Consider the following 27,599-nt stretch of genomic DNA (forward strand, 5'->3'; position numbering starts at 1 on the left):
GGTACAGTAGATTAGTGAAGAGCCCACAGTACTTATTGATATAAGAGGAGATGCGAATCTTAAAAAAAAGCAGAGGAAGGAGAGAGATGAGAGAATAAGAACCCAAGGAGAGAAAGAAACATTTACCAAAAAGAGGAAAAACAAGCTACATTTTCCACGAGACTTCAAAACCCTTAAATATTCAGAATGACTAGGAAACTGAAACATTGAATTTCCAGGGATGTCAACAGAATGTTGGAGTCTGAATAGAGGCTTGAGCTGAGTTGTAGTTGAATGGAGTATGTTAGAGGCCTATGTCCCATAAAGGGTTAACTGTCATAGTCTGTGATGTCACAGGGAGCGACATAACGCCAGACTCTGGCAGGACTGAAGTGAAACTAAAGAGAGTAAATTGGGTCAGAAGTTTGTAAGCGTGTTCTCCGTGACCCGTAAACATGTTTAAATAAATGTTAGATGTCTACAGCTAGCAGTCTTTTGAAATCATTGAAACTACTCCAACAGCACGGTAATATTCTGGCAACATCACATCGCGTCCTGATTTGGAAAGTTTGTTTACAATTCTGGGGCTGGAATTGGGTTGGCGATCTAGGCGTGTTATTCCATAAATGTTGCTGGGGCCAGCTCTGATCGAATTTGACTGGGGGTCTTGGAGAACTGTTTGAGGAGATGATTTACCCCCTTCCCCTGACAAGCCACCATAATATAGGGGGCTCAGGTGGCTCGCCAACATATTAGGAAAGTGCATTAAGGAGAAACAATTCTGTAACAAACGCTAAATCCAACCGAAATGCTGGCACCTGGTTTTTTGTTTACTTCCGGAATAAACAAAACAAGCAAGTCACTACTTTAGGGTTGACTGCATGTATCAATTTCCTTTTGTTAACATTTTAACTTGAAAAAAATGATCCTTGTGTTGGTCAAACAAAGTTAAATGCGAGTGAATTAGAGAGGGTGATACAAGCAGCATCAACAGAGTGACAAGAGGGGGAGGTCAGCCCCCTTTGTGCGTCTGTCAATAGTCAGGACGCGGAAGTCAGAGGCAGCCTGCAGTTTCCTCGCCTTATTTCTGTTTGTCATGTTCACCATTTGTTTTCCGCCTGTGTTAGAAATCGGGGCTTCTTGTTTTTGTCTGTGTGGGAATTCTTAGCCGAATGCAGTGACAGCGGAGGTAAGCAGCAGGAGTAGGTTTGCTGGAAGTTGCAAAGCGCCGTGACACTGGAGACCGCGGAGCGAACCGCGTATAAACAGCTCAGCCGGCGACATTCTGGCAGTGTTAGCGAGCCATTCCCCATCCCCACGCCGGCTTTCAGAGTGTGCCCCGTAGGCCTGAACAATATAGTTAACACCAGCAGCTAGGCAAGCTTTCGCGCTGCCTTCTGGCTTATTTAACGTCGCAAATCTGAAAGGCCGACTTTCTTTTGGAAACCACCTGAACAAAGCTGTTTACAAATTGTTTCATTTTTCAGGATGTATGGGAATATATCAGAATTTGTAGTTTAATAATGTTTCAAGTTAAAACTGTTTTGGTTAGTGATTATTTACAGTTTGTTTTTGCATTATCATGGTGGACATCAACTCGTTGTCAACCATATGACCTGATCGTACTAATTATATCATAACACATCATAAAGCTGCCCTCACATGGGTGAATGCCTGGCTTCTCTTCGTGCTGTCGTAACGTTTCCTCTGCCCCCTCTTCCTCTTTCACATCCAAGTGCAGTGTTTTCATTATCCAGAGGTAAAACGTCAGGTTTCCAATGTACATGAAGGCAGCCAGCACCTCACGGCTCCACTATTTCTGACCTGTCACACTGCTGTTCCCTCTTGGGCATCCTGTAGATGGTACACTACTGCTCGTCCTACCTTATATCTATCTATTCCTTCCATTCCTCAGAGTCACCTTCAGATACGGTCTGCTTCCTGCGCTGATCATACCTCATACCTCCTACCTCCTGAACCAAGAACAAGCCAGGTCTCTGCCTCACAGAATTATGGAATGGTAAAATTAAATGGAAGTGGCCATACTCCCAAGCAGGCTGCTCTCCCCGTTTTAGAGCCGGGGGTGGTGGGTGCTGCTGACTGATGGTTTAACCTGAGAATCACCACACGTCAGGTGAATTGAGAAGGTGGGGCCTTCATGAATAACCAGTGCTGTCGGTATCGCTCTGCATTACAAACTAGCTATTCAGCCAACTGAGCTAAATCAATCCCCATGACACAGCTCAAGGGAAGGCTGTTTGGCAATCAACCTTGTGCTGGCTCTTTGCCCATAGCCCTACATTTTCTTTCAGTTCAAGTTTTTATCCAATTCTGTTTTGAACATTACTATGAGTCTGCTTCCACTACCCTTACAGCAGTGCTGAATGAGTCACAACAGTTTGTGTTTTTGAAAAAAAACCTCTATCTCTGCTTCTTTTGTTAATCAGTGTCCTGTGGTTATCAATCTTATTGTCACTGGGAAGATATCATTAGAATCCCTACAGTACAGAAAGAGGCCATTCGAATTTGCACCAACCCACCCTGACATCCCTACATATTTACCCATTAATCTCTCTAACCTATGCATCTCAGGCCTCTAACGGGCAATTTTTAGCATAGCCAATCAATCTAACCCGTGCATCTTTGGACGAGTTACTCTACCATTGTTTACAACACCTCCATCAAATCTTTTCTTCTCTAATTCTCACTATTTTCCATTATCCTGCTGTAAACATGGCAGGAGCTGTTAACCATTAAAGTGAGATTTTATTTACATTCTGTACTTGGAGCTGCTATGAAATTGGTGGTTGGCTGGACATAAAAATTAAACTCAGATGATCTGTGAATTTAATGGAATAGCAGTTAATTTGGTTAGTTAATTAGTTAATTTGGTTTTGAAATAGCCCTAACACAAGTTCTTTTTTAAAAGAGAATTTCCAACCATTCCACTGCATGATGTGAAACGCTAGTTAAATAATCAAACCATACAGATCATATTATACTATTTCTAGACAATAAACAATTTGTGTTCACAAAGAAGAAAGCAGTCTTGAAAGCTTACTATGGTAAATATGCAGTGTGATAGCTCACATCTGGTTTCTGTGAATAAATTGAAAAAGGTTAAATTTAATCTCAAAGTGGAATGTTCAGTTTTGACGCTGCCTAATGCGAAAATAGGATATCTGTGAATGCTAAGTTTATAATGAAATATGAATAAGAGCAAGTTTGTAATCTTAGTTGGAAATGTTATACCAGACTTTCTTGATTCATTTGTACTTTGTGCCCTGGCAGAAAACCTAATTTTTAACAAATTGCATTTCTGTAAAGTCCAAGGATCCTCATAAAAAGAATAGCTGAGTGCTAAGTAATTAATACTGTGCAGCTTTTATTTTTCAATTGTTCCACTGCAAATAGGTAGAAATTCCAGAGGTGATTCTGTGACCTAACACTCAAAATTGTGCCCAACAGCTTGGAAAATTTCCGGTTATTTTCTAGACCCTGCTTCTTGTTAGGAGTGATGTTTTGCAGAATCCCTTAAGTGTCAAACAAAGAAAGTCGCAATATGTATGTATTAAAGTATTGGTAAATTCAGGTCATCCCAAAGTGCTCAAAGCTAATGAAGTTGTTTAAGGAATATGGAGATGTTGTAATGTCCAAAAGCACAGCGGCCAGTTGTGCACAAATAAAGTTCCACAAAGATGAATGTGACAAAATAACCATTAATCTATTTTTATGTGATGTCCGTTGAGGGTTATATGTTGGTCAGGACACTCGGAGCACTGTCCTGACTTCTCTTATATCCTCCTGAGAGCAGAGACAAGAAATGAAAAACATCACTTCTGGCAAAACTATACAGAACTCCTCAGTACTGCATCAAAATGTCAGTCTAGATTACAAACAGTTGCATTTACCTTGATGTCTCATTGGGACATTGTGCTGTAATGATGTCCTTTTGGCCTTCAGTGTGTCACCCACCAGTTTACTTATTATTTTTGTGGAATCTGGGCAGTATTTATGGCCCATCCCCAGTTTCCCTGAGAACTTTAAGGGCCAACAAAAAGTGGGGATTAGAATCCAATTATAGACCAGGTAGGGTAGATCCTTTACAGAAGGTACCAGTTGGATTTTTAAATTATATTTCTCTGGTGCCAGTCCACAACTTGAGATTAATTGAATTACTTTTCACAACCTGTCTTGGTTGTGAACTCTCGACCTCTAGATAGTTCATCACTACCATAATCTTGTAGCTATCAGACCCTGCATACTATAATATTCACTATAATTACCATCCCCATCTTCTTTCTGAATGGGGACAAATCTAGCTCTGCCCCAGCATCTTTTTTAAATTCTTGAATAGGCTGATAAGTCAGCATTTATTGCTCATCCCTAATTATCCTTGAACAGAATGGTTTGTTAGGCCATTTCGGAGGACAGTTAAGAGTCAACCCATTCCTGTGGGTTTGGAGTCACGGGTAGAGCAGACCAGGAACAAAGAAAAGTACAGCACAGGAACAGGCCCTCCAAGTCTGTGCCGATCATGATGCTAGCCTGACATAAAACCATTTGCACTTACAGAATGCTTATCCTTCCACTCCATCGTATTCATGTATTTGTCCAGTTGCCCCTTAATTGCCAGTCCGGTACCTGCTCTCACCAACTCCCCAGGCAGTGCGTTCCAGACATTCACCACCCTCTGTGTTTTTAAAGAAACTTGCCTTGCACACCTCCTCTAAACTTTTCCCCATGCACCTGAAACCTATGTCCCTTAGTATTGACTTTTCTATCCTAGGAAAGAGCATCTGACTACCCACTCTGACCATGCCTCTCATAATCTTGCAAATGTCTATCAGGTCACTCCTCAACCTTCATCATTCCAGTGAGAACAAAATGAGTTTACCCAACCTCTCCTCAAAGCTATTAGATTTGGTAAGATTTGCTTCCGTAAAGGATGTAAGTGAATCATATGGATTTTACAATGATGGGTGGTGGTTTCATGGCTAGTATTACTGAGACTAGTTTCATATTCCAGCTTTGTTAATGGAATTTTAAATTCCACCAACTGGTGTGTGGGTATAAGCACATGTCCCTAAAGCCCGGGCCTCTGGATTACTAGTCCAGTGACATTACATCTTTCCTAGTTCATAAGCAAAATTCTGCAAATGTTGGAAATCTGAGGTAGAAACAGAAAATGCAGGAGAGGTCAGACAGAATCGTTGGAGAGAGAAACTGAATTAGTTTTCACTGTGATTTAAGTTGCTATTACTCTAGTTGACCAGTTTACAACTTGTGCAGTGCCTTTGTCCTTTGGGAGTATGATTGAAGCCAATAATTCGCATGAGCACAAGAGAACAAATTTTAACTGATTTCTGAACAAACATTTTCTGGAACAGACCATTGTCCAGCACGAGATCAACGTATGACTGTGAGACCAACCTTTTCTCTGTCCCAAAATTCAATTTCATGTACTTGTTCTATGTAATCTATATGATATATTCAGGTATGTGAGAGAGACAGAAATAATATGGCTGGGATTCTCCCCAAAAAGAAACTCCTCAATGAGCAGGAAAATGGGAAATTTTCCCACCCGTTTCTTGGATGTGCTTGCTTGAACAAATCTGACACTGTGCATCACCGCGTGCCTCATAGGGCCACTGTGCATGGGCTGATCTGTTGGTGTGGAGATTGGCACGTGCACTGATGCCCTGTCGCCAGCCTCCTGGTCACTGGCCATCCAATATCTTCCCAGGCCCCCTTCTCCTGGATTGCTGATCTCACTAGCCTTCCCAACAATTCTTCTGGCCCACCTACCAAACCCCACCCCAACCCCGATGGCAGGCTTACCAGCCGGCCCTGATTGCCATCTCACTGCCTCCTGCACCAATCCCACTGCAGAGTGGCAATGGGTTCCCCCCCGCCATCACAATTGATCATTCCTCCCCCACCCCCCTGTAGGCTCTGCCCCCCTTGGCACTGCCAGTGCCTGGTGGGCAGTACCATGGTGCCCCAGGGCAGTACCCAAGGTGCAACCCCCCTCCCTTGCTACTGACTTCCTTGGGAGTGGGGTCTCAATGGCCCTGGCCCCACCAATGGGATGAGCATGCTTGTTCGCCGTTGCTGGGAAAAGTTGTAAATCCTGCTGAAAGGGAACTATCCTCGCCTGGGGGTTGGAGGGGAGATGCTAGCAGGCATGGAGACTACCATCTCGAACCTGCTAGTCATATGGAAAATGAAATTTCAATAAGCTAATCAGCTCCTCATCAATTTCTGGCATGAAGCTGATTACGTGGAAAAAAGGGGCGTGGAAGACTTGCAATCAAGTCCCAATAAAGGCAGCTAGCACTGCCGAAGATGCAACCCCCTCCCTGATGTTGATGTTTCCCGGCCTGCTGTCCTGCTTGATTCACCTGAGGATCTCTCCCCTAATCTAGCAAAAGAATAATGGCACTTTGCAGTGGTTCAACAAATAATCGCCAAGGACTGACCTTCGGGTGAAGAATTTGAAGTTTCTGTAAAAGGGACTTTCCACCACTTAACAGATAAGATCAGAAATCACACTGTATTTTATAGTTTGACACAATTCCACTGCATGTCAGCAGCTGATCTGGTTTGCCAGGTTTAAATGACTACAAAGAGCAAGTTAGGAATACAAGTAAGTTATGTCTTTTGACTTGAGATAATATTATCTCATTTGGCTATATTTGCATAAATGTTAAGCAAACGCCTTGATGTACCTTGGTATGGACTTTTACCTACTGGGACCACAATTTTGGAAAATCACTGTGTCTAAAGACTGCTTTCCTCCAATTTTTGAAAACTTCAGCAATTGCTGCCAAGTTACACTAGATGCTGATATGTAGTGGCATCATGTTATCTTTGCAGGTGAAAAAGCTACTTATCTGAATATAGTGAATATAGAAAGACAGAGGATGAGGGGAGATCTAATAGAGGTGTATAAGATTATGAAGGGTATATATAGAGTAAACAGTGGTAAGCTTTCTCCTAGATTGGAAACAAATATTACGAGGGGCCACGGGCTTAGGGTGAGGGGGGCAAGGTATAATTCGGATGTTAGAGGGAGGTTTTTCACACAGAGGGTTGTGGGGGTATGGAATGCACTGCCAAGTAAGGTGGTGGAGGCAGGCACGCTGGAGTTGCTTAAGGGATACTTAGATAGGCACATGAGCGGAATAGAGATGGAGGGATTATAGGAGACTATTTTAAATAAGGATCAAGAGCCTTATTCCTGGGAATCAATTGATTCCTATGGACCTTCCAACATATTTTCTGGCTCACTTGTTTTACTTTTGAGCTTCTGGGGATTCCCTTGAATGTTTGCATAAGATGTGCATGTTATTGATGTTTTTCTCTTTTAATCCACAGTCCGCCTTGTTGCCCAACAAGGGGCATACACGCAGTAGGGTCGTGCGAGGGCTGCTCTTGGATGTTTCGAGAGTAGCCTAGTACTTCACGTCGTTAGTGTACGCTTAAACTGGACCAGCTGATGGGCAACACGACAGCTCAGTGACTATCACTATTTGCTGTGCAGATACATGAATTTGGGCCAGTATCTGTGGGAGTTTGCGCATTCTCCCCGTGCTTGCATGGGTTTTCTCCGGGTGCTCCGGTTTCCTCCCACACCCCAAAGATGTGCTCTTAGGCTGATTGATGTAACAAATTGTCCCTAAATTAGTCTCCCCTCAATCTGGTTTCCAATGTGGAGTGCCATAGGCGTAGACAAAGGTCATGGGTGGAAGAGGGAACTCACAATGTTAAAATGGTGGTGTGGGCTCATTGGGCTGAAGGGCCTGTTTCCCATGCTGTGCTGTTCTTTGTTCTTTGTATAGTGTCAACTGCATTGGAAAACTGAGCTGTGAAGTCAATTGATATCCTTGTGATTCTACTTTTTATAATTTCTGTTCTCAGTTTTTACTGCTTTTCTCTCTTTCTGTTTCATTTACTCCCAGTTTGTGGTTTGCTACTTTGAAATTGTAGTTCCTGTTTCACAAATGTTCAGTGGTCAACTGTTTGTCTCTTCAAACGCTCATGGAGCCCTTGCGTGTTTCTATCTATTTCTGTTTCCAGAGTGTTAGCAATCTAAAGCATGCACACACATAAAGAAGCATAATGGCATCTTATTTTACAGACAGCAGGGATATGATTTTCACTCTGATAGTGAGCTGTGAATGGAGGTGGGTGAGTCCAGTATTTTCACTGGCTGCTACTGAGCCATTTTTCTGGATGGTGAGATGAACATTTACCCAATGCAGGGACAATTGAGCTAATAGGGCCATTAATGAGAAGCTGCCTGGAATATCCAGTGGACCTGCCACAATGTCAGGAACATGGGAGCTGCCTGGAGGCTATCCATTGGTGGTAGACTAGGGGTCAGTGCTTTTGAGCACTACTTCCTCCTCTCACCTCTCCACAATGATGACTAGTATCCTGGCTTTTTTTTGTATTAGAAGTTTTTAACAGCACTGAGAGGATGCCTCAAGGTGGATGCATTGTCTGCCTCTTTTTCTCTCCCCATCTGCAATAACAGGCTGCAGCTTTTTACACATATCCCCATCCTCAATGATGGAGGAGCCCAGCAAAAGATAAGGCTGAAGCATCCACAACGATCTTCAGCCAGAATTGCCAACTGAGTGATCAATCTCTGCCTCCTCTGGAAGTCCCCAGCATGATGTGGAGATGCTGGTGTTGGACTGGGGTAAACACAGTAAGAAGCCTCACGACACTAGGTTAAAGACCAACCGGTTTGTTTGGTAGCAAATGCCACTAGCTTTTGGGCCTCTGACTCTTCGTCAGGTGATCACAAACAGGGGATATAAAGACACACATTCAGTTTACAGAATACTGATTAGAATGTGAGTTTTTACAGCTAATCAGATCAACAGGGATCTTGGGTTCATGTCACAATATTTATAACCCCCATGATTTGGCTGGGCTTGCAAAATCTCACTTACTGTCCTGTCTGGAGACAATACACATCTCTTTAACCTATGCTTAATGCTATCTCCACTCACATTTAAGACTTGATTAGCTGTAAAAATTCACATTCTAATTAGTATTCTGTAAACTGAGTGTGTGTCTTTACATTCCCTGTTTGTGATCAGAACTCTCTACTCACTTGACAAAGGTTGGAAAGCCCGAAAGCTAGTACCCAGCATCACAGGTGTCAGTCTTCAGCCAATTCAATTCTGTCCACATGATGTAAAACGACAGCTGAAAACACTGAATATTGCAAAGGCTATGGGCCTGACAATATTCTGGCAATAGTACTGAAGACTCATGCTCCAGAACATGTCGTGCCCCTAGCCAAGTTGTTCCAGTACAGCTCCAAGACTGACATCTACCAGGCAATGTAGAAAATTGCCCAGGTTTGTCCTGCATACAAAGAGGAGGAAAAATCCAACCTGGCCAATTGCCGCCCAATCAGTTTATTTTCAATGGTCAGTGAAAAGATGGAAGAGATCACCAATAGTGCTATCAAGCAGCACTTGCTGAGCAACAATCTTCTGATGCTCAGTTTGGGTTCTGCCCAGAGTCACTTGGTTCCTGACCTCTGTATAGCATTGGTTTAAACATGGACAAAGGAGCTAAATTCTAGATGTGAGGAGAGAATAACTGCCTTTCACGTTAGGGTAGCATTTAATTGTGTGGTATTAAGGAGCCCTTGCAAAACTGGCGTCAGTACGAATCAGGGAGAAAATGCTCCACTGGTTGGAGTCATACTTGGCACAAAGGTGTGGTGTTTGGAGGTCAATTATCTCAGTTTCAGGACATTACTACAGTAGTTCCTCAGTGTAGTATCCTGGGCCCAACCATCTTCAGCTGCTTCATCAAATACCATCAGAGTCAGAAGTGGGATGTTCACTGCACAATTTTCAGAATCATTCACAATCCTCAGTTACTGAAGCAGTCCTTCTCTAAATGCAGCAAGACCTGGACAATATCCAGGCTTGGACTGACAAGTGGCAAGTAACATGCATGTCACATAAATATCAGACAATGATTGACTCTCAAAGAATCTAACCATCGTCCCTTGACATTTAATGACATTACCATCCTCAAATCTCCTACTATTGACATCTAAAAACTGAACAGCTATAGACTCATATTGTGGATACAAGTCTGCAAAGGGATATAGATAGTTTAAGTGTGTGTGCAAGGGTCTGGCAGATGGAGTACAATGTTGGTAAATGTGAGGTCATTCATTTTGATAGAAAGGAAAGCAAAATGGACTATTATTTAAATGATGTAAAATTGCAGCATGCTGCTGTACAGAGGGACCTGGGTGTCATTGTGCATGAATCACAAAGTTGATTTGCAGGTGCAGCAGGAATTAGAAAGGCAAATGGAATTTTGCTCTTCATTGCTAGACAGATGGAGTTTTAAAAACAGGGTGGTTATGTTGCAGCTGTATAAGGTGCTGGTGAGGCCACACCTGGAGTACTGTGTCCCTTGCTTGAGAAAGGATATACTGGCTGTGGAAGGGGTGCAGAGGAGATTCACTAGGTTGATTCTGGAGTTGAGAGGGTTGGCTTGTGAGGAGAGACTGAGTAGACTGGGACTATATTCACTAGAATTTAGAAGCGAAGGGGGAATCTTATAGAAACGTATACAATTATGAAGGGAATAAATAAAATAGAAGCAGGGAGGTTGTTTCCACTGGCAGATGAAACTAGAATTAAGGGTCATTGCCTCAAAATAAGAGGGAGTGGATTTAGGACTGACTTGAGAAGCTTCTTCACAGAGTTGTGAATCTGTGGAATTCCCTGCCCAGTGAAGCAGTTGAGGCTACTTTGTTGAATTTTTTAAGGCAAAGATAGATTTTTGATCAGCAAAGGAATTAAGGGTTATGGTGAACAGGTGGTTAAGTGGAGCTGAGTCCATGAAAAGATCAGCCATGCTTTATTGAGTGACAGAGCAGGCTCGGAGGGCCAGATGGCCTACTTTTGTTCCTATTTCTTTGTTATTTTATGTTGACATCCCAGAAATGAATTAAAAAAACATGGTGGTGGCGTTCTTTTTGGTCCTGCAACTTTCGGAGCTTAATTGCACAACAAGTATTTCCCTCTGGCACTAATTGATCAATCCAGCAAAAATTGACTGCTCTCAAAACAATGCAAAGCCGGGACCTCCGTTTGATGCTGACATCAGAACAGGACTGCCAACTGTGACTAAGTGTATTCTTAGAGGTTTCAGCACATGGCTTGCCCTGACAATCCAGCTATTCATCATTCAATGCATTCATCCTTCTGATGCACGACCTTCTTGCGTCAGTTGGATGATGCTGGACTGTCAGCAAACAGCCTTTTTCCCCCTCCATTTAAAATATTTTTATCTGTAAAGAGAAATATTTTTTAAAAACTGGAGCTGCAACTTCCTAACCATCCATGCCGGTGGGATCTTCCAGTCCCGCTAACACACACCCTGCTGTAGCTTTTCCAGCAGTGTGAGGTGGATTTAATGAAAAATCCCATTGACAGCGGTGGGACCAGAACATCCTGCTGCAGGTGAATGGTGAGAATCACATAGTGAGGAGGCCAGAGAATCTTACCCTTTTCATACCCAGACAATTTTTCTCCAGGGTTGCACAGAATAATGTCTTGTTGGCAACCTTAGATTAGGGTCCTCCAGTCAAAATGGAAAATCTTGCTCAGGGTATTCATATTTGAAATCAATGTGCAGTGTCTATCCTTGCTGGCCCAAAAAAGAGAATTAAATTTGTTGAAGTTCTAATGCTGCCATTTTTTTTAAAAAAAAAGCTTCTGCAGTGGTTGGAAAAGAGGGCAGGTCAGTCCAATCGGAAGCATGTTTATGGTACCAATGATACATGACCCAGTTTGCGTATTGCAGGGCATTGTAACAATTAGAGACAAGCTTCTTTACTTTCATTTGAATATCCAGCATGATTTGGTTGCTTCACCAGAATAGGAATCCAAATATTTGCCCTCTTGGGGAAATGGAGAATTTTTATTGTAAAGAAAAATCAAGTCATGGGAAGGGCTTGTGTTTTCAGTTTTTGAAATGACACATTTTTCTTCAGAAAATTAATTTTTTTAGTTTTTTGGGAATATTGTAAATTGCTGCCCAGAATAAATGTGCTCTTAGCAACTTTGAGGAAATTGTATTTAAACTATCCTAAAACCTTCCAGATGACCTGTCAGAAGTGTCCCTCCCAAGTACAATGCACACTCAAGGTCTTTTTGAAGTACGTTTTCTCACCAGTATTAATGAGGAATCAGGAATGCACAATATTGCGGGTAATAGCTGCTTATATTGTTGTAGCATTCAAAAAGAGTTAGGAAATATATCATCATGTGTGTATACGCAAGTATATCGTTCTGCAGCACATGGTGAGATGTGAGAAATGCATTTGATGTTAGCTCCAGCATTTGTGTTTAAAAGTATGATTATTTCAAATTGCTGGGAATGTTGAGATGATCTTGACAGTAATGCCTCATTTAAATAACAACCTGCCCTGCGGCAGGAGCATGAATGAGTGGCAGGAGGCCATAGGAAACAGTGGGGAGATGGATTCCAGCAGTTAGCAGGAGGTATTGCTGTGATTGAGGAGAAGGAGCAAAGGAGGTGCAAAACTTCTTTTTGAGGCTAAGGGAAGAACTCCTGGCATTTGTACCTCAAAGTCAATCTCCCGGCTGTTTTGTTTGACACGGAGCTGGCACAGCCCTTGGTTCCCAGCCATGGAAACAATTACAGTTTGGGAATGAGTTCCTTTGATTTGTATGAATTCACCATTTTGGTTGTAAATCTGAATTGTACATTCTTGATTGCTGCACAATAGCAGTGAGTGGACATATTGAGTAACTGCAGAAAACACATCAGTCCAAGCCCTGGTCTTCAGTTAATGCTTTAATGAGGGCATTAGAAAGCAACATGGGGATAAAGTTAACTCTTTAGTGAAATGTTACTTTTTATCTAAACTCCTATTTTGGGTGTTGAAAATTTTAATGAAAAGAAATAGTAAATTTCTGTTTCAGAAAGTAGGCTGTTGTGAAGTTATTGGGGCAGCAAGTAATATATACAATCAGAATTAGGACTGCATGGGCTATTAAAACATGAATCCCCTAATAGCTCTTCCTCGCAGACTCCCTCTGCTGGTACATCTGTGTATACTAGCCTCAAGTGCATAAAATCTAATTTTCAAAATGCTACAACTGAAGTGGCCTTATTTTTGTCTCAAGTAGCAAATTATCATTTTATTAAAAATGTACACTCTTAAGACTTGATGCACACATTTCAGATATAAGAACATAAGAACATAAGAACATAAGAAATAGGAGCAGGAGTAGGCCATCTAGCCCTTCGAGCCTGCCCCGCCATTCAATAAGATCATGGCTGATCTGTCGTGGCTCAGTTCCACTTTCCCGCCCTCTCCCCATAACCCTTAATCCCTTCTCTTATCAAAAACCCATCAACCCGCTTCTTAAAAATATTTAGCGAGGCAGCCTCCACCACTTCAACGGGCAGAGAATTCCAGAGATTCACCACCCTTTGAGTGAAGAAGTTCCTCCTCAACTCCGTTCTAAACCGCCTCCCCTTTATCTTGAGGCTGTGCCCCCTAGTCCTACTGTCTTTTTTGAGCGGGAAGAGTCTCTCCACCTCTATCCTATCCATCCCATTCATCATCTTATACGTCTCAATGAGATCTCCCCTCATTCTTCTAAACTGAGCCACCGCCACCCTCTGAAATGTTTCTCAACGTGAGAATTAAACTGGTTTTGTGCAGGGGTTGAACATTCTTAAGCATCAATTCATACTTCAGCATCCCCAGATATGCAGGAAACTTAATCTGAGAATTTTTGATTCTGCCTTAGATATTCTCTTGAATGCAGAACCAGTCGCATACACAAACAGCCTCGGTATCTTGAATTCTATTCAATTATGCAATACCATAACCTGAAGGTTATGATCTAAATTGTGTTGGGGTGATTCCTCCCCAATTTTTCTCAGCCCTTCACAAAATTATGCACCACACTGAGGAGTATTAATTTTAATTATATTGCAAATTTGGCTTATTATCTCCATCAATCTTTCAGAGTACAAGTGACCTGGATTTTACAGTGGTAATATTAGCGAACTATCAATGTTTGTTGTCATTACTCCACTGAAGCTGACAGCAACTTAGGAATTTAGGAAAATTTAGGAAATTGGATTAGGAATTGGCTGGCGGATAGGAGACAGAGGGTAGTGGTTGATGGTAAGTATTCGACATGGAGTTCAGTTACGAGTGGTGTGCCTCAGGGATCTGTTTTGGGGCCACTGCTGTTTGTAATTTTTATAAATGATCTGGATGAGGGTATAGCTGGGTGGATTAGTAAATTTGCTGATGACACAAAAGTCGGAGGTGTGGTAGATAACGAGGAAGGGTGTCTTAGTCTACAGGGAGACTTGGTCAAGTTGCAGAGCTGGGCCGAGAGGTGGAGGATGGAGTTTAATGCGGAAAAGTGTGAGGTAATTCACTTTGGCAGGAATAACGGATGTGTAGAGTATAGGGCTAACGGTAGGACTCTGAATAGTGTGGATGAACAGAGGGATCTAGGTGTATGTGTACGTAGATCCTTGAAAGTTGGGAATCAAGTAGATAGGGTTGTTAGGAAGGCATACGGTGTCTTGGTGTTTATTGGTAGGGGGATTGAATTTAGGAGCCGCAGCGTCATGTTGCAACTGTACAAAACTCTGGTGCGTCCGCACTTGGAGTATTGTGTGCAGTTCTGGTCCCCACATTATAGGAAGGATGTGGAGGCTTTGGAGAGGGTGCAGAGGAGGTTTACCAGGATGTTGCCAGGTATGGAGGGGAGGTCCTATGAGGAGAGACTGAGGGATTTGAGGTTGTTTTCATTAGAAAGAAGGTGGCTGCGAGGGGACCTTATTGAAACATGTAAGATGATTAGAGGTTTGGATAGGGTGGACAGTGATAGCCTTTTTCCTCGGATGGAGAAAGCTAGCACGAGGGAGCATAGCTTTAAATTAAGGGGTGGTAGTTATAGGACGGATGTCAGGGGTAGGTTCTTTACCCAGAGGGTGGTGAGGGATTGGAATGCCCTGCCTGCTGCAGTTGTGGATGCGCCTAGTTTGGGGGCGTTTAAGAGATCCGTGGATAGGTTTATGGATGGAAAGGGTTTGGTTTAGGTTAGAGGGTCATTGTTTTTTAACTGGTCGGCGCAACATCGTGGGCCAAAAGGCCTGTTCTGCGCTGTTATGTTCTATGTTCTAACTTCAGAGTCTGCCCATGTGCAGGCTCAACTTAGAAACCCATTCACTTGCATGGAGTTAAAAATCAGGCTCAGTTTGTCCAGTGGTCTGCTGTTGAGTTCCCCAGCCCCACCCTTGCTATCCATTAGCCTGACTGCAATTAATGGAAAATCAATTGAATTGACAAGGACTCCATTTGTATGTTAGTTTCGTTGTAAATATCACACTTGTTGTCTATATCAATATTTTATATTTACATCTAAATCCAATTGCAATCATTTAATTTTCTGATCATGAAATAAATTTTAAAAAGTGCTTTTGCCTTCATGAATTGCTGTCTGTGAGAATACTTTAACGTGTTTTGCTCTTTAGTTTTGATGTAGAGTTGTTGGCATTGGACTAGGGAAGGCACAGTAAGTAATCTCTCAAAACCAGGTTAAAATCCAATAGGTTTATTTGGTAGCATGATGAAGGAGCAGCACTCTGAAAGCTCATGCACCAAATAAACCTGTTGGATTTTAACCTGGTGTTGTGAGACTACTTGCTATGCTCTTTAGTTTGCTTACTGGCATCACTGCTACTGTAATATTGACAGGTATCATAATATTGGTACTGTGTTCATCACTTACAAAGGAGATCTGCCAGATGCTTGTAGAAACAATAATGTGAAACCCTTTTGTTAATCCTTGTTTAAAGACACAGTTTAAGGTATAATAATGTTTAGCGGTCATGTTTTTACATTGCTATTGCCATTTAATAACTGTCTTGTATCTTTCAGTGTACCAAGTAAGTCTCCCAGAAGATCAATAAGACTGTGACATCTTGTGAAAAAAAACTATCCAACAATGTATAGCTTATGGGTTTATATCCTGGTATTCACATCTGGATTCCTTGAGTGTCATTGTAATAATTCAACAAGCAACTCGGAGGTTAGATTACTTCTTGTGTCCTTTGATGGATTCAGGGCCGATTATCTTGAGCAATACGACTTTCCTAACCTTCAGAAAATGATTGCTGATGGAGTCCATGTGAAGCACTTAACAAATGTGTTTGTTACCAAAACCTTCCCAAATCATTACTCCATTGTCACCGGCCGTTATGCAGAAAGCCATGGTATTGTGGCCAATACGATGTATGATGCAGCCACCAAAAAGAATTTTTCCGTCTTTGCAGATAAAGATCAATTTTGGTGGAATGAGGCCACTCCAATTTGGATAACTAATCAGCAACAAGGGCACAAGAGCGGAGGAGTAATGTGGCCGGGTACTGATGTCTCAATACACAATATAACCCCTTCCTATTTTCTGAAATATGACCGCAATGTTACATTCAATCAAAGAGCTGACCGCATTATAGAATGGTTCTCCAATTTAACAGAACCCATCAATTTTGGCACACTGTACTGGGAGGAACCTGATTCCACTGGACACCATTATGGACCTGACAGCAAAGAATTGAACAATATGTTGAAGGAAGTGGATAATCACATTGGTTATTTAATTGATAAACTTCAAAAGGCTGGACTTTGGAACACGGTTAATGTAATTATCACCAGTGATCATGGCATGGCACAGTGTTCAAAGAATAAAGTTATAAAACTGGATAATTGCATTGGACGTGGCAACTATACTGAGGTGACTTCCTCTCCTGTAACAGCTATCCTGCCCATTTCAAGTAAGTAGTGGTAACTATACAGTATTGGCTGTATGTTATTTTTTTAAAAAAGTTATAAATGTATTTGAGCTTGATATTCTCAAATATAGCTTTTCAAGCTCTTCTGTTCCTCAATATGTATGTAACTATTCAGACTAAAATAGCAGAAAATCCATTTTATGACCATGCAGTAATCAAATCTTAATAAATTAATACAAGAATATATTAGGTGAAACCAACTTCATGGACATCCAGTAATTCCCCATAAACTTCAGTTTGAAGACCTCTGTTCCAAAACAAATTGAAATTGTGTAATCATCTTCCAATACCTTAATTTTAGATACTGCTAATATTTATTTCAACTATTAATTGTTCAGTGTAAATACAGTGCTTATAAACTATGCACAAGCAGCACATAGGCACCACCTATGTCCCTATGGGCTCAAGTATAAAAAAGAATGACTTGCGCTCGTATATAGTAGTTTCATAACGTCAGGTCATCCAAAGTGCTGTGCAGCCAGTGAATTATTTTTGAAGTACAGCCATCATTGTAATGCAAGAAGCACAACAGCCAATTTGTACACTGCAACTCTCACAAACAGGAATGTGATGGCCAGATAATTTCTTTGTAATATTGACTAAAGAGTAAATATTGGCCAGGACACCAGGGATAAGTCAAAAGCAAAATACTATGGATGCTGGAAAACTGCAATAATAACCAGAAAATGCTGAAAATGTTCAGCAGGTCAGGTAGTATACATGGAAAGAGAAACAGAGTTAACATTTCACATCTCCCTCCTGACCTAAAGTCATTCCAGCGCATAAGAAGGCCATTTAGCTTATCGAATTCATTCTGGATCTCTATAAAGCAATCCAATTAGTTCCAATCTGCCTGACTTGCTGAACATCTCTGGCAGGAATTTTTCTGTTTCTGTTTCAAATTTGCAACACCTGCAGTATTTTTCGATTATTGACTGTGCCCTAACACCCAATGGCTGGCTGCACAGAAGAATCATTGCAACTAGCAGGTTACGTGGATACGTGTTCTGCCTATAATGGTAGTCTGTACTGCATGCTTGTTTTTGGCAAAAATCTGACTAAGCCAATCCGCAGTGTTTTAATTAGAAAAATAACTTGTTATAATGTTCCCCATTTATATTGGTTCAATTCCTGTAGACAGTCAATTGTCTGCATTCACTAGGATAAAAGCACAGTACTGCAGATGTTGCAATCTGAAACAAAAACAGAAAATGCTGGAAAATATACCTATGTGGCACCTATTCAAGTTGGTATAAAGACCAGATGGAAGACATAAGTGGTAAATTCCTGTATCAACATAAAATCATTGAGACAAGGTCATTGTGCCTGTACTAACTCTTTTAAAGTGCTTTCCAGTTAGACCCACCCCTACTTTTGCCCCATAACTCTATGGTTTTTCTCCTTTAATTACTTATAAACTTCTCCTTTTGAAAGCTACCATTGAATGTCTTTCAACCAAACTTTCAGGCAGTGCATTCTGGTACATAACAGCTAAATGCATTAAAAATTCTCCCATTCTCTCTGCTTCTTTTGCCAGTTGTCTTAAATCTGTATCCTCTGGTTTCCGACCTTTCTACCAGTGGAAATCAATTTCCCCTTACTTAGTCTATCCAAACTCATCATAACCTTCCATATAAGAGGAAAGTGTCAACTGAACAAATGTTCCAATTCTGCTACAATTTTCATACTATTCCTTCAGTTCAATGTACTTGACTACTGAGGTCAGGATGGAGGGGAGGAATGTGATGGTGTTGGGCTGCAATGTAATTTGAACCTAGTCTGTCTCTTGGCAGGACGATTGCAATGCTGGCTTTACATCCCAGCAAATTTTGCTCTCCAATGACAGCTATGTGCATGGTGTGAAGTAGGTGTTGCATCCAATCTCAGGGCTCTCCTGCCAATGATGGCTTAGAATTCCAACCCAGTATCGGTCTGCATGGGCTTCATTAACATGATTGTTGTAATACCTCTTCCATTTAACAAACTAAAAATGGAGGTACCAGCAGTAACAATTATTTTGTTGAAGGTTATTAATGCATACTTACAGGTAAGAGCAAGATTATGTTCAGATGAATAATGGAACATGAGATGTCAGCCCAGCACTCTTAGAATTGAAAACTCAATGTTGACCAGTCAATTGTCACTGTTTAATTTTTGGGGACTGGTGAGCCTCCAAAATGTTCTCATTTTATGTACAATAGAATGTAAACCACCATTTTGAAGGAATTTTACATTACTCCTTGCCTTTTGCAATATCCACATTTAACTGTTTCTGCAAGAAAAGACTAATTCGTTTTGTTTCAAATGTTTGTTTTAATAACTAAAAGCTGACATTTCAGCTTTCAGATTATTATTACCCTGAACATAATTACAAGAATTAAATTATGACCCTTATCATGTTTTTGATTTTTCATTCTTTCATGGGACATGTGTGTCACTGGCAAGGTCAGTGTTTGTTGGGTATCCCTATTGCCTTTGAACTGAGTGACTTGCTAGGCCATTTCAGAGGTCAGTTAAGAGTCAACCATAATGCTGTAAATCTGGATGTAGACCAGATTACTGAATGTTTTAGGACAATCACTATAGTTTCTTGGAAACCATTACTGAGACTAGCTTTATGTTTCAGATTTATTAATTGAATTTAAATTGCAGCAGCAGCCATAGTGGGATTTGAACTAGTATTCTCAAAGCATTAGCCATGCCTCTGAATTACTGGTCCAATGACACTGCTGTAATTCTATGATATATGCAAAGAACTACTGATTTTCTTTTGACTGTTTGGAAACGTATTCTGTAAATTGCGACTTTGTGTTCTTGCAAATATTATTGTGAGTGATTCTGCAGCGAGTAGTTGTAGTTGTATTGTTGGGGATTTGACGTCATTTCAAAATGTACAGCCACAGTTTTATAGTTGGTATCAGATGCATGCATGTGACTATTTAATATCCAATGAATATTTAAACATCTTGTAACTTAAAAGACAATGCAAAAGTAGAAAGCTTGATTAATCCAAGTTCTACTTTGTCAGAATCTTACGTAACTATTGAGGTGTAACATGTAATGGATGAATTAAAAGTATTAAATTTCTTTGGATTTTGGCAATAATGATCTGTAAAGTATATCCGTATCCTATATTGCAGTCCTATTTTAGACGTGGCTGCTCATATTTCTGCAATTGAAAGAATGAAGATCATTGTGATAATTGTCCTGCCCTTTCATGGGTGGACTCAAGTCAGCATTACAATAAAGTTCACAATTTTTTTTGCATTCTTTAGCTTGTTTCGAACATCAGGTTCAACATGTGATCTTTTTTTTTTGTTTTTAACAGACATAAGTTATGTATATGAATTGCTGTCAAACTGTGATAGTCACATGAAGGTATATTTGAAAGAAGATATCCCAGACCGTTTTCACTACAAACACAATGAAAGGATTCAACCAATTCTGCTTGTTGCTGATGAAGGGTGGACAATTGTTCAGAATGGATCAATCCACCAGTGTAAGTTTCGAATGCAAAATACTTTTTTGTTCTTGTGTCTGAGCATTATATCCAGCTCAGTTCTTTCCTGGCGAGGCTTCCACATGTATGCCTATGATTCCAATAATCAATGAGTAATTTTTGTGGTAGGACTTTACAACAATCTGATTGCAATTTGAGATGTAAGGTTCCAGGTGTTTTATTTTCTAATTGCTTCGGAATTATCACCCAAAATGGCAGGATTACTCATGCCCAAACAGGAGGATGTTTGCTTTCTACAGGAAATTATGACAGAATTATCAAGTATGAGGGGAGGCAATAGCCTAGTGGTATTAGTACTAGACTGTTATTCCAGAAAATCAGCTAATGTTCGGGGGACCAAATTTGAATCCCACCACTGCATTTGGTGGAATTTGAATTCAAAAAAAGTCTCTAGAATTAAGAATCTATTGATGACCAGGAAACCATTGTTGTTTGTCAGGGAAAAACCCATCTGATTCACTAATGTTCTTTAGTGAAGGAAATCTGCTGGCCTTACCTGATCTGGCCAATATGACACTTCAGATCCACAACAATGTGGTCGACTCTCAATTGCCCTTAGGGCCAGTAGAATGGATACATTTAAGGGGAAGCTAAATCAGTAAATGAAGGAAAAATGATGGGTGTGAGGGAGTAAAGTTGGAGGGGCTCATGTGAAACATAAACCTGGTACAGACATGTAGGGCTGAATGTACTGCAAGTTCTCTGTAATGCATGCTTCCATTAGGCAATGATCATGGCAGAGTGCAAACATGGAGAAAGATTTCATTTCAAAAATTTGTTCTTCTCAGCTGTAGTAATTGTTAGCTTAAAGACTTGAGGAGTAGTGTCAGGCAATACAGCAGGATATAGATAGGCTGGTATATTGGGCAGATAAATGCAGATGGAATTTAATCCTGATAAATGTGAGGTGATGTGTTTTGGAAGAAATAATGTAGGGGGGAGTTGTATGATAAAGGCTAGACCTATTAAGAGTATAGAAGTGCAGAGGGACCTGGGAGTGCAAGTGCACAAGTCTTTGAAGGTGGCAGTACAGGTGGAGAAGGTTGCAAAGAAAGCTTATGGTATGCTAGCCCTTTTTAGGAAGGGGTATAGAGTACATGCATCTAATGTTGCAGTTGTATAGAACGTTAGTTAGACCGCATTTGGAGTACTGCGTCCAGTTCTGGTCGCCTTACTACTAGAAGGATGTGGAGACCCTAAAGAGAGTGCAGAGGAGGTTTACCAGGATGCTGCCTGGTATGGAAGGACTGGGTTATGAGGAAAGATTGGGCAAATTGGGGCTGTTTTCTTTAGAAAGACAGAGAATGCGGGGAGACCTAATAGAGGTGTATAAGATTATGAAGGGTATAGGTAGAGTAAACAGTGGTAAGCTTTTTCCTAGATTGGAAACAAATATTACAAGGGGCCATGGGCTTAGGGTGAGGGGGGAAAGGTATAATTTGGATGTTAGAGGGAGATTTTTCACACGGAGGGTTGTGGGGGTATGGAATGCACTGCCAAGTAAGGTGGTGAAGGCAGGCACGCTGGAGTTGCTTAAGGGATACTTAGGCACATGAGTGGAATAGAGGTGGAGGGATATAGGACATTATTTTAAATAAGGATCAAGAGCCTTGGGACGTTCCTGGGAATCAAATGATTCCTATGGACCTTCCAACATATTTTCTGGCTCACTTGTTTTACTTTTGAGCTTCTGGGGATTCCCTTGAATGTTTGCACAAGATGTGCATGTTATTGATGTTTTTCTCTTTTAATCCACAGGTGCTTTGGTCCGCCTTGTTACCCAACAAAGGGCATACACGCAGTGGGTCGTGCGAGGGCTGCTCTTGGATGTTTCGAGAGTAGCCTAGTGCTTCACGTCGTTAGTGTATGCTTAAACTGGACCAGCTGATGGGCAACATGACAGCTCAGTGACTATCACTGTTTGCTGAGCAGATACAAGGATTTGGGCCAGTATCTGTGGGAGTTTGCGCATTCTCCCTGTGCTTGCATGGGTTTTCTCTGGTTTCCTCCCACACTCCAAAGATGTGCTCTTAGGCTGATTGGTGTAATCAAATTGTCCCTAAATTAGTCTCCCCTCAATCTGTTTCCAATGTGGAGTGCCATATGCATAGACAAAGGTCATGGGTGGAAGAGGGAACTCAGTGTTAAAATGGTGGCACGGGCTCGTTGGGCTGAAGGGCCGGTTTCCCGTGCTGTGATGTTCTTTGATAATCATATTTTATAAATTATTTTTGCTTTTTTTTTTCAGTGGGTGACCATGGTTATGATAACGCATTACCAAGCATGCATCCCCTTCTGGTAGCTCACGGGCCAGCATTTCGAAAGGCTTACAAAACCAACACCATCAACAGTATCGATATCTATCCGCTGATGTGCCACATCCTGGGACTGAAGGAGGAATCTAACAATGGAACTTTTACAAATGTGAGATGTTTGCTGGTTAATGAGCACTGTGTGAGCCTACCAGACGTGGTTGGAATTGTGATTGGCTCCTTAATGGTATTGGTCACATTGTCCTGCCTTATAATACTAATGAAAAAGCGAGTGGCACCTCAGCATGCGTTTGCTCGTCTCCAGTTGCAGGATGATGATGACGATGATCCTTTAATAGGGTAGTTTAAGACAAATCAGCAGTGAAATAGACTTATAATTTTTATGTGGCAGAAAGCAAAGTGATTAATGTTTAAAGACATTAGAAATGGAATTACATTTTTCTTTCTATTATCGAAATACCTTTCAATACTGCAGACCCAACTTGCAAATTCTAGTGGTGAAATTGCTCAATCTGCTGTAATGACTTATCAAACATCAATTAATGAGTTTCAGAATTCGGTTCTTCACTGCCACATTCAAAAACATTCATTTTTTTTCTGTATGCCCCATTTGTGCTGTCATTATTAATTGCAGTTAATAAATTTTTCATGCAGTTTGGTTTGCAAATGACAATATACAACTCAAACTCTTGAAATTGGTATTCTAGTAGATTAGAAGTGATGTGTTAAAAAGCAAATCAAATGAAATGGAAAAAAACCCCAAATCTACAACATTATCTATATCTTTGCTGGAATTTTACTGCCTTGCCTACAGTGGGAATTGGGGTGGGCAGTGGAAAGGTCCTTTTGACCTCGGGCAAGACTTCATGGTTTTGGGGTGAGCGAGGCTGTAAAATTCCACCCCTCCTGGAGTCAATACAAACATAGTTGTCATGAAGTGAGATGGAGCTAATTACAAAGTAGAGCAGATCTACTATAAATACTTAACCCTGCTGAGAATTAAATTGTTGCCAATGTTTGGGATGATATGAAATCAAGATTCAGGGTTCTGTATTTCGGAGCTTGCACAAATTTGAGAAACTGTAGATACTGAAATCCCCAAAAAAAACTAACCAAATCAGACTGCACTGATGATATAGTGTTTAAATTTGGATAACTTTTTCATGCTGCAATAGAGGTTAATATAATTTGGTTTTGTGACAAAGTTAATTTGTCCATCTATAGTGCTGAAGTATTTGCGAGAAGAATATATGAATTAGATCTGATCACACTCTAGCCTTGGCAGAAACAATATCAGAATCCTAGGTCCAGGTTTTTGAAAAATGGAGCCTGGCAACCAGGTGAGATAGTAGATAACAAATTTTTTTTAAGAAAGTAAGGAATAGAACCAAAATAAAGGAAAAATTAATGTAAATAGATGAGCAAGAGAATGGGAAAAGGAGGAAAATCTATGGGCTCAAAGTATTAACATTTTTAATTAGAATGTTTTAGGTATTTTGCAGAATAGTTAGCTTTGAAATTTGAGGTAATACAGTAATGTCATTGTTTGCTTCAGTGTGACAGTGTTTCAGGTCTATTGTTTTAAAGTTAGCTTTCAACCTGCTGGCAGTCAAAAGGTTAATAGATTGAAATCTATAAATGGTGTGGGCATTTTCAAAAAAATTATTGAAGTAGTTTATCTGGCAATATGGAAGAAAATATAGGACTAAATGATGGTTAAAGCAGATTATTTTTTTTTGGAGGTAAGAGTTTCTAGGATTTATATGGGAGGGGGAAATTGCCTTTACCAAACACTTTAGCTGAAAAAGTAGTAAATGTTTATTTTGGCAAGTTTCATTTTAAACATAGATTTAATTTAAATTAGTAGTTTTGAAGTTGTCCCGTTTTAAAAAGAGCATTGTGCATATTCACCACTTGTATCGCAAACTCAGTTAACAGCTCTGACATTAAGGATTAATACTTAGTTTGTAATTTAAATGGTCAAGAATATCCGTATCTTCAAAGTTATGACCATGCTGTCTCATGGCAATTTGAGTAATTCATACCCTTAGTTCTCCAGTACTTACAGAACTAGAGTTGTGAATATGAGTAAAACTAGCAAGGAGGCACTTTAATTATGTGATTGGCTGATACAAGGATGTGCCTTTATGTAGGTCAACACAAGAGGCAACATGTAACATTTATTTAGTTTATTGGTGCAGTCTGGTTTCAGGACAAAGTTAATCTGTCCAGCCATAGTGCAGAAGTATTTATGAGAAAATATGGAATGGATCTGGTCCTGCAGTAGTCTTGGCAGTGGGAATATCAGAGTCCCAGGCCGTGATTTTTTTTTCAAAAATGGAACCTGATAGCCACCTGAAATGTAGTGAGAATGGCTGGAACCTTGTGAAGGTGACGGGGGTCTCAACCACCAAACGAAGAACCAGGAAAGCCTGTCAACATTTCGCAGGAAGGTCTCCCGTATCTCATTTCCACTCGGGCCTTTGGTAGGCCAGCAGCAGGTTTTCCCCTGGGATCAAGGGCCCCGGGCCAGAAGTCAGGTCCACTGACAGCTGCCAACCAATTAGAGGCTGGCAGCTTTACTGAACAGCAATACCATCCGGGTGAAGGTGACTGCTGCTGGTGCAACACCCACACGAGGCAGGCGGGGAGCCATGGCGGGGGGGGGGGCAGTGTCCACAACAAAGGCAGGGGAATGGCTCTCAGTGGACCTCCCTCCCCATTCCCAATGCCTCAATCAAATAATGTGGGGATTTCACTGGGAGTCCAGAAACACATGGCAAGAGCCCTATACATTCCAGGGTTAATACCAAGAACAGGCAGCTAAGACCTTTAGATGGGCAATTAACGCTCGTTTAAGGACCTTAACTGGCAGCAGGGTGCAAACGTCATCCACAGGCCTTGCTGCCACAGATACAATTAGGCTGGAGGCATAAAAGTGGTGAGGTTCCCACCTGCCACTTTCCCAGCTGATCATATGCCCCCTCACCACCTCTCCCAAAACCCACTACAGATTTCTCCCCTATGTGACATATGCCTTATTCCTGAATTAGTCGTATGGGAAAAAGTCCCAACGCATTCTCAACTAACCAGATTTTTTTTTTAAAAAAGAGCCTGTGTGGACAACATTAAGTTGAAAATCTGGAAGATTTTTGATACAGAACTGAGGGTATCAACATGATGCAAATAATATTTATTACTTATAGCTTATTTGTATATATTTGAGCTGTTAAAAGCAATATGATACAAATTTGAGATGTTGAGAATATATTTTACTGCTTGGTTTAGATTAATCTTCAATATACTGAGTATTTAATAGTTTCTCTGTGCTGATTTTCTTTAATGCAAAGTATGAACATCTATTTAATACTAACTAATCAAATGTGAGAATTCTTGTTAAGTTTCACATAAAAAGTGAATGTTTGGAAAGTTATCCAAACAGTAAAGTCAGCTAATGATTGACCTCAACCTGCCAATAACATCATTATAAATATCCACCTATCCATCCATTACATCACTTTTACAGTATGGAAAAAGGCCCTATGGCCCAACTTGTCCATGCTGCCCTGGATCAAGCACTCCCATTGTCTATTTGATTGACAGCTTTGAGATGGATGTTTCTACAATTTCTTGTGCTCAACAGAGTTAGAGGTTCAATTGTGCTAGGTGTGTGACTCCAGGTAAAGAATATGATCATTTGTTTTGTGTAACTTTTATTCTTCTTCTTTACTTGAAAACAATTATAAACTCCATACAGAAGTAGTGTATTTTTCTTATAGTATAGCGATAAGCTATCTACGAGCACTGGTCCTCCAACCCTAAAGATTCATTTGATAAATTTTGGTGCCCTATGTAATCCCTACAGTGCAGAAAGAGGCCAATCCAGCCTATCAAACCGACAACAATCCCAGTCAGGCCCTATCCCATAACCCCATTTATTTACTCTGCTAGTCTCTCTGACGCAAAGGTGCAACTTAGCATGGCCAATCAACCTAATAAAGTAAAAAGTCTGACAACACCAGGTTAACTTTTTACTGTGTTTACGCCAGTCCAACGCCGGCATACCCACATCAATCAACCTAACCCATGCATCTTTTGGAGTGTGGGAGGAAACCAGAGAACCCGGAGGAAGTATGCATAGGGAGAATGTGCAAACTCCACACTGACCTGACACCGGAAGTGAACCTGGGTCCCTGGTGCTGAGGCAGCAGTGCTAACCACTGTGCTGCCTTTTGCCAATTTCTCCTGTTTTAACATGTTTCTACCCTAGGGATTGATTTCCAGATGCCAGTGAGTTAGCAAGCTTAATCTTGAGTCTTTCAGCTTTTGATTGAAGCCTATTTTCCTTCAGCTTAGAAAATAGACAATATTAATGATGATTTACATGTCAGCAAACAAATGAAAATATAGAAAGGGAATAATGAAGAAACTAGAATGGAAATGAAGCATACAAATGCATAGTAGTAGTAAAATTTACAGTTGGAGGTTTTGTGCAGTCTCCCAATATCTACTCCTCAACCAAAGATTAAAACATAATCTGGTCACTTAAAAGCAAAATATTGTATAGGCTGGAAATCTGAAACTAAACCAGAAAATCTTGGAAAAACCCAGCCAGCCTGGCATCATTTTTGGAGAGTAGTAGAGTTAACATTTCGAGTCCAACATGACTCTTTCAGAGCTCAAATGATCTGATAATTGCTGTTTGTGGGAGTGTGTTATGCAGAAATAGTCTGCCACACAATTCCTATATTAGAACAGTGACTAACTTCAGAGTATCTAATTGGCTACAAGCACTTTAGAGTGTTGTGAGGTTGTGAATGATGCTATGTAAATACAATTAAAAAATAAATTGATACTTTAGCTTTTCATACAAAATCAGAAATATCAAACCATATATAAATTTAAAGTGCAGC

At 40.7% G+C, this 27,599-nt stretch overlaps 1 protein-coding gene across 3 annotated transcripts; it reads left to right on the forward strand.

Annotated features, from left to right (window-relative positions):
• Positions 1-391: 391 nt before the first annotated feature.
• enpp4 (ectonucleotide pyrophosphatase/phosphodiesterase 4) lies at positions 392-25,344 on the forward strand. Of its 3 annotated transcripts, none has more exons than XM_080192383.1 (4): positions 392-505; positions 15,980-16,875; positions 20,222-20,392; positions 22,662-25,344. In XM_080192383.1, the coding sequence occupies exons 2-4, from the start codon at positions 16,047-16,049 to the stop codon at positions 23,027-23,029; spliced, it is 1,368 nt and encodes a 455-aa protein (XP_080048509.1). In that variant the 5' UTR covers positions 392-505; positions 15,980-16,046; the 3' UTR covers positions 23,030-25,344. The 3 variants fall into 3 exon arrangements, with proteins under 3 accessions (XP_080048509.1, XP_080048508.1, XP_080048510.1); XM_080192382.1 differs by lacking the exon at positions 392-505 and adding an exon at positions 1,018-1,168; XM_080192384.1 differs by lacking the exon at positions 392-505 and adding an exon at positions 1,960-2,126.
• Positions 25,345-27,599: the final 2,255 nt, after the last annotated feature.

This window comes from Carcharhinus amblyrhynchos, chromosome 7, assembly GCF_965287045.1.
Source record: "Carcharhinus amblyrhynchos chromosome 7, sCarAmb.v2.hapA, whole genome shotgun sequence".
In the NCBI taxonomy this organism is placed as follows: Eukaryota; Metazoa; Chordata; class Chondrichthyes; order Carcharhiniformes; family Carcharhinidae; genus Carcharhinus; species Carcharhinus amblyrhynchos.